The 18,925-nt window shown below is 36.7% G+C and overlaps 1 protein-coding gene across 1 annotated transcript in view; it reads right to left on the bottom strand.

Moving 5' to 3' along the window:
* Positions 1–1,740: 1,740 nt before the first annotated feature.
* Positions 1,741–18,925, bottom strand: part of ctcf (CCCTC-binding factor (zinc finger protein)) — a 35,953-nt gene continuing 18,768 nt past the window's right edge. The window contains 8 exon segments of the mRNA XM_052028462.1: positions 1,741–5,093; positions 7,374–7,556; positions 8,971–9,106; positions 10,401–10,583; positions 11,069–11,229; positions 11,892–12,041; positions 12,709–12,829; positions 16,223–16,356. Coding sequence (XP_051884422.1) covers positions 4,930–5,093; positions 7,374–7,556; positions 8,971–9,106; positions 10,401–10,583; positions 11,069–11,229; positions 11,892–12,041; positions 12,709–12,829; positions 16,223–16,356 — 1,232 coding nt within the window. The 3' untranslated portion in view covers positions 1,741–4,929.

Here is an 18,925-nt window from a genome sequence, read left to right as displayed (position 1 = left end):
ACTCTGAGAGGCCCTTCCAGTTTCTGTTCCAACTGATGTTGAAAATTTGCAGCCAAAATACTTATCCAGTTTAGGCTGCCATTACAGACAGCAAAGTATACTAATGATTTCCACCAGAAAGTAGTAACCCACTTATCTTAATTAAATAAAAGGGTACTTTTTTAAGAGCCTTAGCAGCATCCATGTAACAGAGTCTACATGGCATTCTGCACTCAAGAATATGACTAACCCAATTTCTGCACCATTGAGACCAGTTACAGGATGTGGGCCCTTTGCAGTATTAAGCTTCATGTCTTGGTAATATAGTCATCCAGATAAAACTGTATTTCCCCACACTCCCAACTTCAGAGACAGAACTAGAGAATCTGACCACTGTTGAAATGCAGCTTAGACAATACAGAAAGGCAAAATCACAAGTATGGAAAATAGCAGCAAATAATGAGGCTTTGGCACAACTAATGTGGCTCCTGGATGACACAATTTAACTGTTTTGTATTTAGAGCTAGAGAAAGACCTCAAAACCTGGTACCAAAGATGCGATTTTGTTCCAAGGGTGGTCACAATTTTGATTAACGTTCTTGATAGGACCAGTCACACAGGGCTGCATGGCTTACTCTGCCATTCCACAAGATCACTATTGATCTTTTACTTGTCATTTTCTTGCACAAATCCCATATCCTTTGGATTTTTAAACATTTAAAATAAAAATCAAGCCCCATCTTGAATTAACTCATTGACTAAGCCGTTGCTAACCTGTTGGGCAAAGAATTTCAAAAAAATTCACTACCCCCTCACTGAAAAAAAGTTTGTGTCCTGAATGTTTCTAGCTGCCTGGTCAAGCCCCATATGAACTCTGTACATTTCAATAAGATCACCTTTCATTCTTCTGAATACTAGCGAGTAAATGTATATTTGCTTAACTTCTCCTCTTGCAACAAACTCGAGGATGAATCTGATGAACCTTTGGTGCAGTTCCCCTATTGTAAGAACATCTTTTCTTGGATAGGGATAGATCAGATTGCTTTGTAATAACGGCCATTTACCATCCTAATTGTTTACGATACCTGCATGTTACCTTTTAGTGACTCATCTACCAGGGTACCCAAGTTCTAAACACCAGCACCTTTCAAATTCTCGTTATTAAAAACATTCCATTTCTATTTGTTTCTACCAAGATGGAGGATCTCACGTTTCCAGGTTATATTTCATTTGCTGTGCCCTTGCCCTTTTAATCGACATGTTCGATATATCACCAAGACCCCTGCATCCTTCATGACCAACATTGTCATTCAGCTTTGTATTATCAGTAAACTTGGATATATTACACAATTTCCTCATACAAATTATTGATACAGATTGTGAACAGGTGGGGCCCTGGAAGCCATCTCTGGAATACCCCATTAGTCACAGCCTCTCAGCCAATTCTGTTTTCCCAGTGTTAACTAATCCTCAATCCATATGAGCAATACCCATTGGCTCAAAGTTTGTTTGATAGTCTCCTGTAGCACTTCTTTAAAGACCTTCTGAAAACCCAAATACACCTGTTCTGCTAGTTACAACCCAAAATTTTTCCCTGAAGTTTGTCAAACATGACCTCTAATCTATGTTGGCTCTGCCCAGTTTTTTAAAAATGTCCTGTTACCACTTAATCATTTTCCAGAATTTTTTTCCCCAACTGATGATCTATACCAAAGATTGAAATGACTGCTTACTTTCAAATACAATTATAACCCAAATATGTAAAAAAAATGTAAATCTAGTTTATTTCAAGATGAGATTTTCAATTCTTTTTCTTTTACCCAAGTTCTTCAATGTTTTACAATTGCACAGGCAAGAACCGGCGCATACAACTTCAGAGTTCATTTATGTGTAGAAACAGTACAAATTGAAATCCTGACATCAGACAGGGTTAGTGTTGGTTTAGTAACAAGGGTTAAAAGAAAACAAATTTAAGAATTAGTAGATCCCAATGTACTCCTTTTGGAGGTTTTGCACATTTGAAATCTAAAACTATCCTTTTGCTTTTTATAAAGAATCTTTAAAAATTTAATCCCTTTTATAAATCCTCATTTACCTGACTAGCTTTGAAAGAAAATAGCACATCACTTTACTGGCCACATCAGAACGTTTTCAAGAAACACCACACCAGACCATCGAAAATTCATTTTCTCTTGAAAGCTACAAGCAAGAACACAGTTGTTGGATCTTTGAACTGGGGACACCAAAACAAGATGTTTTCATAAGACTGTCTTTCATAACTTAACTCCTTTTCAATGAATTCATGTAGAGTTGGTCAAATATAGTTACTAGATTGAAATTTTAGTACTAACCTGTGGATTTTGATGCACTTCCAAACCGTAATCCTCAAACTAAGTGTTCTTGAAGATTATGGCTGCACCTTCCATGACGAATTCAGAAGCATACCCTACAATATTTCCATTGACACACTATCCAAGCAGCTTTGTTATGTTACTGAAATAGTAATATTGTACCCTGGACTAATGATCCAATAGACATGTACAAGTCTCACCTTCAGATCTGGTAATTTAAATAAAATCTGTCACCAGCAGATTAAAAAAATATTTGGATCACAAATGCTCTCCAGAGAAGGAAATGTCCTGTCCTTACTTGGTATGTGACTTCAGATCTAATATAATCAACTGTTAAGTGCCCTTTGAAATATCCAAGCTACTCAGTTATACTAAACTGATATGACAAAAAACTCCCTTCCTAGTGGCAGTGGGAAAGGACTGCAGCAGTTTAAGCTAACAGCGCAGCATCACATCTCACGACCAATTACAGAAAGGCATTATAGCCTACATCTCAATCATTAATTAAACATTAACTACATTCTCAGTACACACCAGGGCCCAATGCATTATACACAAAATTAATGCCTTACTTATAAATGACTTGGTTTAACAAACATTTTTCAACAAGCCAACAAATTATAAATTTTTCATTTCATTCCCTTCATTGTCAACTGGTATAAGCCCTTAAATTTCAGAGCTGTTAAGTTCAAAGATTTTGTTCTAAGCCTTTCCAAGATACATTTGAAAGTAAAATCTAACGTGGAATTTTATCCAGCCAAATCAATAGCAAATCTGCATATAATGCATTCTGTTTATCTCAGATTAAGAGTGGAGGAATAAAAACACCCAAAATAAAAACCAATATAACTTACTTAAATTTGCAAAAAATAGGGTTAACATTTTGTACCAGGATTTCAATGTTTTATGAACCATTATAAAAATAGCCATACAGTCACCTGTTATGCTACTTTATATACGTCAACGAATTTTACATATAAATATCAAGTATCAATGAATGAATGAATACGCAAATGTAATATAAATTCACCAAAATGAAAGAACACATGAAAGGCAGGTAAATGGTTTATTTACCAGCTGTACAGCACTACATTAATTAGATGCTTTACCCTAGCTTTCACAAACCCATTGAGTATTTTTACATTGCTTCCTCATCAGCCTGACTCCCTGTCCTTCACCAAAACAGTACAGCCACAATAAAAAAAAAACAAAATCAACCCAGAGTCAAATGCTAAAAAGGGGCACAAAGCAGATTTAATTGCAATTCACCTAGAACAAAAAAAGAATTCATGTTGATTCAGCAAATAAAGCATACGTCTTCTGACATACTTTTGTGGCACATCTTTCTCGTATCTGCAACAGCGCAAACTTCACATTACTTTATTTTGCATCACAAAGCACAAATGGATATACTCAATCTTCAAAACTCTGCCTTCTTCTAGTTTTAAAGGATTAGTTCCATTATGCCCTCTTACAAATATATCAGATACATAATGAGGTTCAGAGAAGCAAAAAGTAATAGGTGGGAGACAGCCAACCTATAATGGAAATAAGTAATTAAAATTTACAACATTAAAATCTGCAACTTTAAAGGGACCTGTAGTATGCTGTGAATGTGCTCATTACAATTTGACATTTTCTGCTCTGAACAGCTCAATTTGCAAATTAATTTTTACATGATTCTGCACATATTCACAAACACGGAAGAGTTTGACTCTTTGTGACAAATAATTTGTAAACGTCTCAAGCAGTGGTTAAAATGTTACTCTCCTGCACTTTTGATACATAATCACTAGAAAAGATTAAAATGTAAAAAAGTTATCTACAACAAGCATGACCATTTTTGAGATGCCCTGTACAAAAAAAAAGCAAACACACAACAAACGTCAGTGTTACTATGGGTGGTCAGTTCTAAAATAATTCATGTGGTTTGAACTTAATTTAACAGTAACACAATGATTTTCAATCAGTGATTTGCACTTTTGAGACACCCAGCTATAGCAAAAGAAACCAAAACTTATGTATTACCATTTATAATCAGGTTGCACAAAGTCATAGCTATACTTCCAAAAATTCACAATTCTTTTGTATTTAAAGTTTACTACAAGTCAAATTTCCACCTGCTCAGCTCTTAAGTAAAGCAGGACTTTTATGGTAAAAATAGCCTTTGTTCTTTGCAACATATATATATCACAATATTTTGTGCCACTGGGAAACATTCCTCTTATGCAAAAAGGAGCTACGGCACAGATACTGTACACAATTGTTATTTAAAGGCAGGAACTAGTTTACTGCTCTGTGTACGTAAAGCGTACAAAGCATCTCATGGTGTACCATTTCAGTACTGAGAAATTATTCAGAGAAAACATATTGGGGACAATTTTTTAAACAAATAAAATAACAATTTCTGATTCATAAATAGCATTCTATGCTATAAGGGACTAGTCTATATTCATTTTAGCTTCCTGATGAAAAATTCTCTAGTACTCAAAAGGTTAAATGGTCTAAATCATTTCATATAAGCATGTGTCAAAGCAAAAAAATACATGTTTATTTTATTCCGCAGGGCCATATTATTAGCATGCCTGGCCTTCTTCCATCACCGGTCCATCATACTAAGGATCATCTCAGGTGTGATATCTCCATTCTGAGCCTCAATTCCTGCTTGTGCCTGTACATCTTCTGCCTCAGGCTCTTTCTTTATCTCAACAATGATGTTTTCAATAGTTGTAGTCCCAGGTTCTTGTAACTGTTGAACTGTTCCTGTTGAGAAAATGAACAGAACTGTTTCTGAAGCTGGGGAACCGATCAAAAATGCTCCAATCAAAGAAGGAACTGGAGAAGGGGGAGCAAATATTAAATATGATTCTCTTTTTTTACATTGAAAACAAACATAATAGTGTTGCAGGCCGACAAACTCTTGTTTCTTTCCTTAAGCAAATGTCAAATTGCAGCTAAGTGCTTCATGCTACCAAAGCAATCAAGTTTAAAGGATGGCCATTATGAATCTTTTTCTCAGAAGTTACTTTCAAAATGTTATTGCAGGTGAACAGGCAAATTTCTATATAAAAGGTTTTTTGGAATAGGCATGTGCCAGGGATTCAATACCAAGCTTTTGCACAATTCCAGTCAGCACCTTTAAGCAGCCTGTTAGTTTGTAATGCAAGCTCCTCACTCTGGATCACACTAGAAGTATCAAATAGCCTCATCAACTATTTTAAAAATTCCCAAAGTACTAGAGAATATATCATGAAATTCTTCATCCTTAACCAATCACAATAGTTCGCAATGAATGAAAAATAACTTAAGAGCCTGTCAAGCCTGCTCCATCATTCAATAAAATCATAGCTGATCCTGCTCCTCAAGACCACTTTTTTGCCCAGTCTCTTTTCTTCTGATTGTCCTAGTAACCAAAAAGCTAACTGAACCTTAAATAAATTCAAAGACTGATCGTCCACATTTCTCATAGGGATTACTAAGATTTTTGTTTTAAAAAAACACTTTGCATAAAGAATTTTCTCTGCACCCAACCTCTTATTTCAAGCCCAATCCCACTGATTTTAGACTCCCAGCTAGAGGAAACATGTTCTCGGTTTCTATCAATTCCTTTCAAAATATTGTATGCCTCACTTTTCATCTTCCCAGACTTCAGTGAAGAAAGCCAATCTTCCTCAAATGTCTCCTTATAGGGCGATTCCTCATTCCAAGAATCAACTGAGGGATCATTCTCTGCTTTGATTCCGATGCGAGCATATTTTGCCTTGAATATGAAAGACCAAAACTGTGCACAGGGCTGAGACACCTCAACAAACTACCATACAAGAGCAGCATGATTTCCATAGAACAATACGGCACAATACAGGCCGTATTGGCCCACCATGTTGTTTGTTTTTTGTTTTCAAACCCACTTTCTTTAAAAGTCAACATATCACTTGCCTTCCTGTTTGTGTACCTTTCACCATCTTTAACCAATATTTATTAATTTCTCAGATTAAAGTGCATTTTTTCGAGACCTTTCACAGCAAACCTCACATTTTCCAACATAATGCTCCAACTACTACTTTCTTAACCCCTTACTATATTATACCCAGCCAGTCAACTCGTTTCCACTATCTTAATTACTATTGAACCCAAGGAACCTAGCAAGACCTCAGTGGCGAGCAAGCCTCAGACAGCGTACTTCTCAGGCCCTACTGCTGAAATACCCCATCAGCCTTTGGTAGGTGATTGCCATTTAAAAGTTTATAACTGCTTTGAATATTGTACACAATTAAAATTATTATAAAGGGATACAAATTGTTCTGAAAAAGTTAAAAATAAATTGGAAAAAAATTAAATAATCACCAATCTCCGGGTCAGGAAATCCTACTCCGAAGAGAGGTATTCTCATCTTATGCCAGAACTGACTAGCGTAGGATCAGAGAGACTGGGGAATCCCAACAAAAGAGGAAGATACCATTGGTCTCCATGTGGAATTGAGTGACAGATTCAATGGAATATCTTAATTCAGCACATCCCAAACTTGAAGTAGTCTGTTAAGTCCAAGACTTACTTCCGGGTAGTTTCCTTTAGAATCACCAGTTACCAAATGCACAATTGAGCCCATTATCACTGGTCAACAACAACATATTCTGAACCCACAGCTAATGCTGCAAACATATTATTGAAGAATATCAAACCAGTCAAAAACAAAACCATATGCAAAATAAAGACAGACAAGCAAGCTCGAGGCCTAACATCAGCTCAGAATGGAGCCAAGCCAAACATATCAATTTCATCAAGTTGCCTGTCCCATCTAGGGGTGCTAGATTTGTCCCTAATGGCTTGATGCTTGGAGTAAAATTGGCAACATACAGCTTGCTACTGATACTCCTGATGATACCCAATATTTATAACTGATATACAGTGACCTCTCGCGAAGGACAGGTTGTGCCTCATTGTAATAACTACAGTTAGCATTTAAATAGGACCAAAGTTGCACCAAAAATATGATACTTCTACATAGTATGTTCACATCCTGAATAGTTTAAAGAAGTGCAGTACCAGTATTCTTGTTTGACTGATTAGCTTTGCCGGGTGGTCGACCCCTTCGTTTTTTGGCTGGCGTTGGTATTGGGATGACTTCCACAACAGGCTGCTCCTCCTCTTCCTCTTTCTCAGGCTTGCTCACATCTGGCTCATCATCTTCATCACCATCTAGTTCAGGTTCAGCAGTATCATCTTCATCTACAAAAGTATAGTAATAAAAACAAAGAAATATTCAAGCATCACAACACGATAGCTTACACGTTTTATCCAATTCAGCATTGGACTCAAAGACAACGTCTTTAACTATTTTTGGTACTTCAACAATCTTTACATCAAGCCCTCTCAAATAATACTTTCACTGATATACGAAGTCTGATATTGCCATTCACAATGAGTAGAATAGCATAAATGAATCCAAATAATTTGGATTTTCACACTATGTAACACTAATCCACATTGAGTACACATTATAGAACTTTGTAAAATGTTTTTGAAACAAAAGGCATGAAGACCATGGAATAATGCTGAAATTAATGAGGTTAATTGAATTAATAAACTACTTCTGCAGTGCTGCTTGGTAGGAATTTAAACCCAAAGGAATGGCAATATGTTTCAGGAGGCATAATGTTGTGCATTTCTGAGAGGAATCTGCAGACAGTTGTGCTGCCAGGTGCCTGCTGTCCTCATCTTTGATTGGAGAGACTGCAGGTTTGGGAGCTGCTTCCGGAATAGCCAAGGTATGTTGGAACTGTATTCAACCGGCAAACTTGCAAGCATTTGGTTGAATTTCCCTGCCTTGCAGATGACAGGAGGACTTTGGGATGTCATGAGGTGAATCATTCGCCTGACCTTTAACTTGCCCTTGTAGTTGTCTAGTCCAGTTGAAATGGTAATCCCCTTGGTTAGACTGTCTCATTGGTGATTGCTGACACATACCATCTCCCACTTACCAACCCATTCCAAATGTCATCTAGATTGATCAATAGATTGCCAATATTTAAATTTTTCTCATCATATCTACCAACCATCCACTTTATAATTCTCACAGTGCTTTGACAGAGGAAACGAAGTGGAAATCCATAAACATTTACAAAGATTACAGTTAAATTGTGCCTTGTATAGTTGAAATACTTGCAGCAAATGTTTATAATGAAACAAAGAAAATACTGCAAATGGAGTTATTTTAGAAATTGGGAAGAAAATGAGCAACCAAGCAACACACAATAATTTCATAAAATCTTAACAAATATTTAAACTGCTACTGCATAATTGAATTTAAGACAGAAGTAGTTCTCAATTGGTTCAAACTCAACCAATTTTACTGGATGGGAAGTTGCAGATCCTGGTCACAATTATCTCATCCTCTTGCTAAGCAAACAAAAATAGCTCAGCCACCATTTTCAGGCAGATCTACATGGCATTCAATGGCTTATACAGAAAACAGAAGCCCTTATGTGAATTCCATTCCGAATTTGTTAGGGATTTTGGAAAATCTCTGACCAAAATGTCCAGTCTCACTTTCTATAGAGATAATACAGATTCTTGAATATGATTTTAGTTAACATTGTGGAGCTAATGCAGTGGACTTATAGCATTATTAATATAGCATTACCACTATCAGAAGAGTCTCCTTTCTTGGACTGCATTTTTCGCTTCCTCCCTCGTCCCTTGCTCTTCTTGCGTTCTACTGCATCGCCTTCTTCACCTCCTGGCCCACTGCAATTCTCAGCATGTTTTGTCATTGTATTCTGCAAAAAAAACAAAGCAAGCTGGTCAACACATACAGAATTTTATCTCTAAAAAGAAAAAAACTTCAAGTACAAAGACAATCATTTGATTTCTAACCTTTGGAAAAAATACAAACAACATCATGAACATACTAAATATTGCATTCTTTTCTTTAAGTGGTATATGCCAGCAATCCGATTATACATAAAATATGTAAATGCTGGAAAATACAAGCCAATCAAGATGCAATTATCTGTCTCCAACTAACATGGTATATTTCTGGAATCTTCAGTTTCTGCTGCTGGTCCAACCACGCCTGTAATATAGTACAGCAGATTGAAATATTTCAACAGTATTCTTGTGTGATTGCATTGGGCCCATTTATTTTCCTCCATCATTTTCTCAAAGGTTTTCCCATCGATCTTCGTTTAAACAGTCCATGTTATGGCTAAAGCGATTTTTTGAAAAAGGTGCCTTAGCCATGATTCCAGGGCCCATCCTACGATACAAAAGGCCCTATGCACATCCACCGTTTGCCAAGAAGCACCATCAAAACAACACAATGGCAAGGCTATTTTTTCCCCATCAGCAACCCTATTGCCATTGGTATTTAGTAGCATAAATGCCCTTTATTATTTTCTCACATAACACAGCAGAGATGACAGTTATTTCATATACAGATACCAACTCTTGAAAACAAGAGCTCAATTTCATAGTCATTTCGACAGCGTCTAGCACTGAGCTGTACAGCTAGATCATCCTGACAGCCTCCCAAATGAATAGGAATGTAATTTTTTTTAAGGGTATGGTGCCATTTTCTGAACTACTGGGCATTCAAAAAGCAAAAATGTGATTAGTGTAGATGAGTGCTAGATGGTCAGTATGGTTCTTTTTCTTTGCTACATGACCCCAAGTACTTTCTGAATTGTATACTATTCTTCTCGAGTTGAAAGATACAGCTCAGGTATCAAGTATTACAGATGCGGGAAAACAAGCACTAAAATGTGCTCTTGAAAGAACTCTCATGCTAGTGTACATGAAAAAAAACTTGTTAATTTATGAAGGGACAGCACATCACAACAACCCTCCTTCTAAGCTTTCCATTCTTTTTGTACATTGTCTTCTTCTATGCAGTATCTTTTGTCCACAATGCAGTTCTAACTTTAAATTTCTACCCTATGAACCCTCCCTGACCATCTTTATTAACTCTTTTGCACTGGCTTATCGTCTATTAATTTCCATGCCTCAACATTAATGATACTGCATACACATAAACTACTGTTAGTAATTAAAAAAACTTGAAATATTTCATACCTTACGAGTGAAAGCTTTGCCACATTTTGTGCACATAAAAGTAGCAGGAATAAAGCTAGGATCATGGTAGCGCTTGAAGTGCATGTCCAACAGCTGCTTCTGCCGAAAAGTTTTATCACACTGGCTACAGGAATAAGGCTTTTCTCCAGTATGAGTACGTTTGTGCATCACCATGTGACGTTCCTGCAGGAAGGAAATGAAGGAAATTGCAGCATTAATTGAAGATGGTATGGCATGTAGTGTAAGTTAGGGACACTTAAGGAATTACTTTTGGCCCTTGCTATGCACACCGCGACCTCAACTTTAATTCAAAACCGACAGCCATCACTCATCCAGACTGAAAAAACTGTTGCAGTTCAACATCCATTCTATTCATCAGCAAAATTACTCATTTCAGTTGTTTTGAAATAGTGACATTTATACTATTTGCAGATTATTTCTCCATCACTTGTACTTTATAAACAGTGTCCAAAATTCATCTACCTCAACCCTGTTCAGAACAAAGTTCCATTTCCATGTTCCCATATTCTTACCGACCAACTTTGAAATAAAATTCCCACATCTTCAAAGTCTTCGATCTAATATTGCAATCACCAAAAACCCAAAATTTACTACATACCCCACCGTTACTCACGGTAACATTAATAAGGATTGTTCAACTACAATACCTGTTTACACGCATAATCGCAAAGTTCACATTTGAAACGTTTCTCATTCTTGTGAGATTTTTGATGTTGTATGAGGGCATATCGCTCATGGAAGACTGCATCGCAATAACGGCACTTTTTGCCTGACTCAAGATAGGAATGCTGTTTTCTCAAATGAACACCTATAAGAAAATGGTTTGAAGAGATTTGACTTGCACATTACAGCATTATTTACCACAAAACAGGGAGAACAAAATACAGTTTATTTATACACTGCAAGTACCCTAATTGATGCTCTGAGCCAGAGCTACACAAACTTTTGCTTCTTGTGCGAGTGTACACAAATCTCCCACAGACACAATAAATAATAACAGGTATAGTAAACAGAAATGTAACATTAATGCAGTCAGGAACTTTTCTGAAGTTTCATTTTGCTACATTGATAATGTAGACTAATGGATATTTATTACACTTTAAGATTAATAAAAGCTTAATTGCTCAATGCACGTGAGAAACAAATTGAAAAGTGCACTACTTTCATCATAAGTATCACTCTCCTCCATCAGACTAAGTACTGAAGTCAAAATTTCTTTTCTTTGCACATCAAAAAATGGATCTTACAAGTAGTTATTCAGAACCTGGTAGCCAGAAAAATTAATGCCAATATTGCATTGTAATATTACAATATTCAAATTGTAAACCGACTATTTTACTGTTTGCTACAAACTTGTATAACTACATTAGAAATAGCACCTGTCTGGAAACACATCAATAGTTCTGGAGCAGGATATTCCCCAATTTGTTGACACATATATTCAAATTTTGAAGATTTAAATGCACTTACCCAAATCACTTTTTCTAGCAATAACTGTGTCACAATGTGGACAGTGAAATTTGGCCACATTTTCTGTATGCTTCTGTAAAATGTGCATCTTCATTGTTCCACTTTGAGTGAAGCGAGCATGACAGATGTAGCATTCGTATGGTTTCTCACCTACTTAAGAAATTCACATTATAAGAATATTCTACTCAAGACTTAAGTACAATGGATGGTTACACACTTTAAAAGCATCAAAATCTGTGCTAATGCATTGAGGAATGTCAATACCACATGATATCCTTCAATGTTAAAAATAAAGCACATTACAATTTTTCAGAAAGAAAAGCAGGACGAAATAAAAATTGTTCTCCACTTGTGAGGTTGACCAGCTGTATCACTGGACTTTGGTGGTTGAAGCTCATCTTTAAAGCTGATAAAGATAACATTATGATACTACTACTTTGAACAAGAGACAAGTGCAGACCTGTGAGACCTACATGGTTCATCTGGTATGGATTCTGTTCATTATGTCCCCCCCCACCCAACATTCTACAAGTGGCATATTTCAGAATGGAAACTGTTGTTGAGAAGAACTTTGCAAAGTAGTACCAAGGTATCCATAAAGTACTGAACATAATGCGACATTACAATGCATCATCACTAACTATTTGCTTTACTACGTCTAAAAGATGTACACAACTGAACACTGCCAGCTTGGTGTTAATTAATCTACTTAACATGAATATTCTTTTATGCTACCATTTAGGTACATCCATAACAAGTTGAGAAATAAGCATTGCACTCAATTGCAAGTAGCAGAATGCACTGTGGGTTACTGTACCAGAGTGGGTCCTCATGTGCCGTTTCAGTTTATAGGTGTCCCTGCTGGCGTAGCTACAAAGACTACATTGGAACGGACGTTCTCCAGTATGAGAGCGAATGTGGCGCTTTAACTTACTGACCTGGAAAACCAAACGACAGATATTTCACACCCTTTTACTTTGTTCCACTAATTATCAATTCTATCTATTGACTGTATTTGCTTTTTGCTGCCCAATGTCATTACCAAACTCCCTAAAGTGCATTATTTTAAACATGATCTTCTCTGGGTGCCCAACACAAGATCAATATTAATGTTAGTTACCAAGTGCCCTACCACCAGTATTTAAATTGCTTCTGGAACAGTAATTCAGATTGAAAGAGGTGAGGATACACAGTAACAAGTTTCCAATCATTCCATTCTGCTTTAATCAAGGAATCAAGTTGACTCTGATACAGCACTCATAACAATGAATTGTTTAATTCATATAGTGTGCAAAGCCACAGAATTATGTTCAACTGCTGTGTAATCTAGACTGCATTCTTTCCAAGTCTTTTTTCTAAGAATAGTACCTTGTGTTTTATTTCCACCCCACCCCCAAATAATGAACAAAGAGTTGGCATAACAAAGCAAGAGCATAAAAATATATTTTTTAAAACGCCCTCCCAAAGTCCAAAGCAGTGGAAGGGATATCTGCAAATACAATTAAATCTAATAATACAAAAGCAACACAAGAAAGAAAATTCAATGTTGAGACTACTTTTAATTTGAAAGTACCAAAATTTTCTCATTACTTAAGAAAATCTTTACATAATAGTTGTTGGTGAAATTATTCCAGGGGCTAGACAACTTCAAATTATTTCAAATTACAATCTGCAAACTGAAGAAAATTTTAGTCTTCAGATACTCACATGCTAGATTTAAGTTTTTCTATAAAACATATGTTTAAATTGAAATTCACCTTTGGTTCCACCAACGAAGAAAGCTGAAATCCAATTTTTTTCTTTTAACACTTGTATAGATCTCTATACATTAACTCACTTTATCTTTCTATGTACGAACAAGGCTGAGTTTTTAATGGCATGGATAGCAAATTATAAAATATTCTTACGAGAGGAGAGAAAACTCCACAACCTCGCTCATACACCAAAGTTAGAACAATTAGTGCAGTAAGAGAGAAAGGCAATAGCAAGTTCGGGGTAATTTTTGCAGCCAGAATGGTCTTCACCAGATTAAAAATATTTACGACCTAGCTTTTAGGTCATCTTTAATATATTCACCTCTGGCATAGAATTTTAAAATTTTGCTTTTGAAGAAGCTTGGATAATTTTCTATATGAGGGTATACATAAATACATGTTGTTTCAACAAAGACAAGTGCAATGTTACAATGATAGTAACTTGTATTTGCACCTTTAACACAAAAAAAGGTTCCAAAGTGCTTCACAGGAAAGTTACCACAAAATTTAACACTGAGACACGAAGACAAGTGACTGAAAGTGTGATTAAAAAGCTTTTGAAAGAAAGGAAAGAGAAGTAGAGAGATAAAGTCAAAGCATGGGACTTTGACAGTTGAAGATATGCCCACCAATGGGAGTGCAATTAAGGGATTCATAGGAGGCCATAAAATTGGACAAGCACAGAGATCTGGTACAATTTTAAGGCCAAAGGGACTGAGGACATGGAGGGATGCAAAATTTTAAAAAGCGGTTGCAAAACTGCGAAAAAGTACAGATTAGAACACCAATCGCTTGAATGAAACCAGATAGTGCGAGCCTGGGGGAGGGAGAGATGGAAGGACTCCAAGACTCCCACATATGCACTGCAATAGCAAGATCTACTGGACAGAAAAACCTCAAAAGGGTTTCAAAAGCATACAAACTGAGGTAGGGGAGAGATTTGCGTGATGTCATATAGGTAGAAATATGAAGAGCATGCCTGTGTGGAAATGTGCTTGGAAGCTCACCTCAGGGTCAAATACACCAAAATTGTGAATGATTTGATTAACCATAGGCAGTTACCAGAGAGAGAAATGGAGTCTATAGTTTGAAAAATAAAATTAGTAAAAGCTCAAAAATAATTATTTCAGTTTTCCCATATTTACATGCAAAAAATTTCCACTCATCCACTACTGGATGTCGGACAAGAAAACAGATAATTCAGAGGCGGTGAACTTAAGAATTGTTGGTGAGGTAAAGGCGGGAGTAAGCTCTGTGGATGACATTACCCCAGCAGCAACGTAAAGATGAAAAGGTGGAAGGGGTTGGGGCAAGGAGATATCCAAGTCATTCTGTGTATTTAAGGCAGAGGTTGATAGGTTCTTGATTGGTAAAGGGTTAAGGGTTACCGGGAGAAGGCAGGAAATGGGCTTGAAAAAAAAATCAGCCAAACTGAATGGAGGAGCACACTCGATGGGCTGAACAGCCAAATTCTGCTCCCATATCTTATGGTCTTATATCCTTGAGAAACAGAAGCAATAGTGTGTGAACAAGTATTTATTTTGGATATGGAAAAAATGTTTCCTCAGAGGTAAAAAAAAGAAATAATGCTATTTTACAAACAAAGGGCTGACAGGCAAAATTTTTTCTGAGAATTGAGTGCCTCCTCAAAGCATGCTGCAAGCAGAGTTCTTGAATATTAGTGCAGACATAGATAGATTCCCGAGAAGCAAGAGTGAAAAAGGGTAGGCAGATTTGAAGTTGCAATCACATCAACTACACTTTGTTGAATGGCATTACAGGCTCCAGAGGCCAAGTGGCCTACTCTAAATTCATATGAAACCAGCTTACATCTTTTGGTACCAAGGAGGGAAAGTAATGACCGATATCGGCATTGCTCTAACTCAAAACACTGAACGATGATTAAGAGTACAAAAAACAAAATATCAACTTTTACACTTCCTCAGGCCTTTCTCCAAATTATTCCTTGCCCTCTTCTATACTAGTTTAACAAGCCAACTGTCAAAGTGCACATTCAGGCACATTCCAATTCAATACATTCTTGACTATTATCCCTTATCCTGTAAAATATAAAGAACGGTCTAACAGAATACACAAAAGAATTGGCAATTTGCTTTCCAGGATGGTATAATTTATTCGTCATAACAAATACATTGCCCAGACAAAAACTGAAGTGTATTTCAACAGCAAAGACTCTTGGATAGATAGTTAAAGATCTGTAGCCTACTGGAAGGTGCAACATGGGAAACTGGCCAAAAAAGCACAAACACAAAAAAGGTAGAAGTAGAAAAGAAATAAATGGGAGTTTCAATAGATGAAGTGAGACAAGAGGTGAAGGCTAACAATGTTCTTGGTCAAAAGAATGCAGGGTCAAAGTCAGATGAAGCAGCAAAAATTGCACCCTACACCACAATTGTACACACATAAAGTTTCCACAATGAGAGAATCGTATCCAAACTTCTTGTAAATACTAAATAGATTTTAATTTCATTATAATGCATAAATGAAGTTTCAATCTAGTGTTTACTAACATTTCATAAGTCTAACAACAACAAAGATTTAAAATTTCATACTTACCTCTACGCTAGCATAGTCACACATTGAACATTTGAATGGCTTCTCATGGGTGTGTTTGTAGCGACGATGCCTCACCAACTCCCCACTGGTCACAAATGCCATATCACAATCAGGACACTTATGTGGTTTCGTACCTATGATTACAACGACCATATTAATTTTCATTTCATGTCCTCCCCCCCACCCCCCACCAATTGCGTGCGAAATTACATATCGTTAGATTTCAGCTTTAAGTATTTATACAATCATCACCAACCAGTTTAAATTTAAAGAAAGTGTCATTTTTTTACTTGTCAGTTTTAACTAAACACATTTTTCAAAAGACTATTTTGAATAAGGTTGATTTACCCGATACAGATTCATAAGCAGTTGCATTTTTGTGTAGTGGCTACTACTTATGGCAACTTATATTAGAATATGTTTAACAATATCCTTGCAAATAAAGAGTAATAATTCAATTAAGAGCCAATCAATAAATGCAAAAAATAAACTTGTTGAGAGCCTTCTGGAATTTTGTTTACTTTGAGAAAGCGTTCTGTTGAATTGGATTCAGTCAGATTCCTTGTTGTTTTGCCCCGAGATAGACAGCAGCCGGAGGAACCAGGACAATATTCAAAATGCATGAAAATACTGTCTTGCTTTCAACTAACACCATTTTTCCTCAAAAGTACCACCGAATGTTAGATCATCCTCAGGAATGGCAGAATCTGTTATTATGACAAACTATCCGAAATATCTAATTCAGATCTTTGGGATTAGAGTAAGAATGCATGCAGACTTCTTTTTCACTGTAGTACCAACCTTTACGCACTCTCTCCCTTTAACATACAAAAAGAGAAATAGGGATGGAATTCAGCAACGATGATTTTGCGTTTCAGTGACACAAAAGAGAAAGCATTTTACTGCTCATATATTCACTAGGGCTTTAACAACTTTTAGAGACCCAAACAATTTTGAAGTGCAAGTCTCTCCAAGAGGCTAAAGATGCCAAATAGAGGACTCTGTCACACCTTGACCCAAGCTCCAATGAAAAATCAACCAGGTAGATCTTATATACTGTCAGCAGTTAATGCCTATTTAGGGTGGAGAAGTGAATGCCAGCAGAGACAACACTTTTTGTGGGGGCACTCCTCTCCTCCTCGAAGAGCTTGTCAGCTTGAAATCACAAATTCCCATCAGGATAACCCGCTAGACGTGACAGTACATGCAATTCCATTCCCACCAGTTGTGATATCACTGGATGTTCCGCTCAATATTCAAAGATCAGAACTCAATACATCTGGGGTTGCCTAGAGCAGTGATCAAACTTGTAACCTTCTAGCTCAGATGCAAGAAAGCCAGCATTGAACCAAAAAGGACACCCTGATTCCCTGGGGACCACAAATTTCCTTTATATAAAATAAGTTATGTTGTACATGTCCTCTGAAAGGATAAGGACAAATGCTTAGTGAAAGTGGAATCATGATAAAATGTACTAAATGGAAGTTATGTTTGAGATGGAGGCAGCCGATATAGTTGGTGTGAAATGGCCCACCACCCAGGAACAACCACAATATAGTCTGCAATTTAGTCAAGTATCCTGCAAGGTATTTTAATGCATTCCCATTACAGTTAACGAATGTAGCTCATTTAACGTAGAACTGATATCAGCAGATTTGTTTGCAACAGTTGTCATTTATAAATACAGGCAACACTGTGTTGTGGCCGTTTGGGTAACGGATAAATTCACTCTTAAAGAATTCACACATTACCCAAAAATTTGAGATATAGAATAAAATCACGATATAGAATAAAATTCACTCTCATGGATTTATGCAAAAAAAGTTAATAACACAACATTTTTCTCAACTCTTATTTTTTGACACGTGCAGATGATTGTAGCTTCACATTACAGCCTGCAACTATCAAAAAAAACTTGAATGTCAAAATATTTTTGTTTCCCCATTTTGCTAGAATTTATTTATAACATGTAATTTAAATCAAACAAAAGCTGCAAAACATAAATTCTTGATGATGAGATCTGGTATTACTGAAAATTTCAAAGTGTGGGAACTGTGAAAGGTTTCTTTGAACAAACAAATAATGGACCAGATGAAGTTGTCTGATAGCTGGTGGTTCCAGAAGGAACTGCCAGCAGTTAAGGGCACCATGACTCAGAACATCTCAGACATCCCTGCCTGCTTGACAAAAGGTGAAAACCCTAGATGAACCAAAGGTCAGATGCATCACCACTGTACAGCACTGATGTACTAAGCAGAGGGAACTTAACATCTGCCCCTGCATTCTCCCCTGCTTCCCAGGGATGGCTGGCATACAAACATCTGAATGACGTCATTGACTCTAAATAAAAAGCAAGTGCTTATGTTCTAATTACTTGTTAGTAACTTAAGTATGTCAGTGCATCACAGGCTGATAGGTTGCATTCTGTGTGGGTGGAAAGAGTTAGTGTGGTAGGTGTGTGTTAGTATGGCTTTCACTTCTGTGTGTCAGTTGTTGTTCTCACTTTCAGCTTACACCACTGTCCATCAGTAATGTGCAAAAGAAAGCCAAGTGAGCCAGTCTTCCCCTGTCAGTTCATAGACTCATTTTCAGCAAATCCTTTGGCATGCCACCATGTGGCGATACACGGAAACTCAGACAAGGTTCAGACTCCATCATGCAGGTCCATCAGCATTTGGTCAAATGTTGGCACTTATGAACCAT

Source organism: Pristis pectinata, chromosome 13 (genome assembly GCF_009764475.1).
Source record: "Pristis pectinata isolate sPriPec2 chromosome 13, sPriPec2.1.pri, whole genome shotgun sequence".
Taxonomy (NCBI): domain Eukaryota; kingdom Metazoa; phylum Chordata; class Chondrichthyes; order Rhinopristiformes; family Pristidae; genus Pristis; species Pristis pectinata.
The sequence above is the reverse complement of the archived record's forward strand: the minus strand, read 5'-3'. Positions and strand labels throughout refer to the sequence as shown.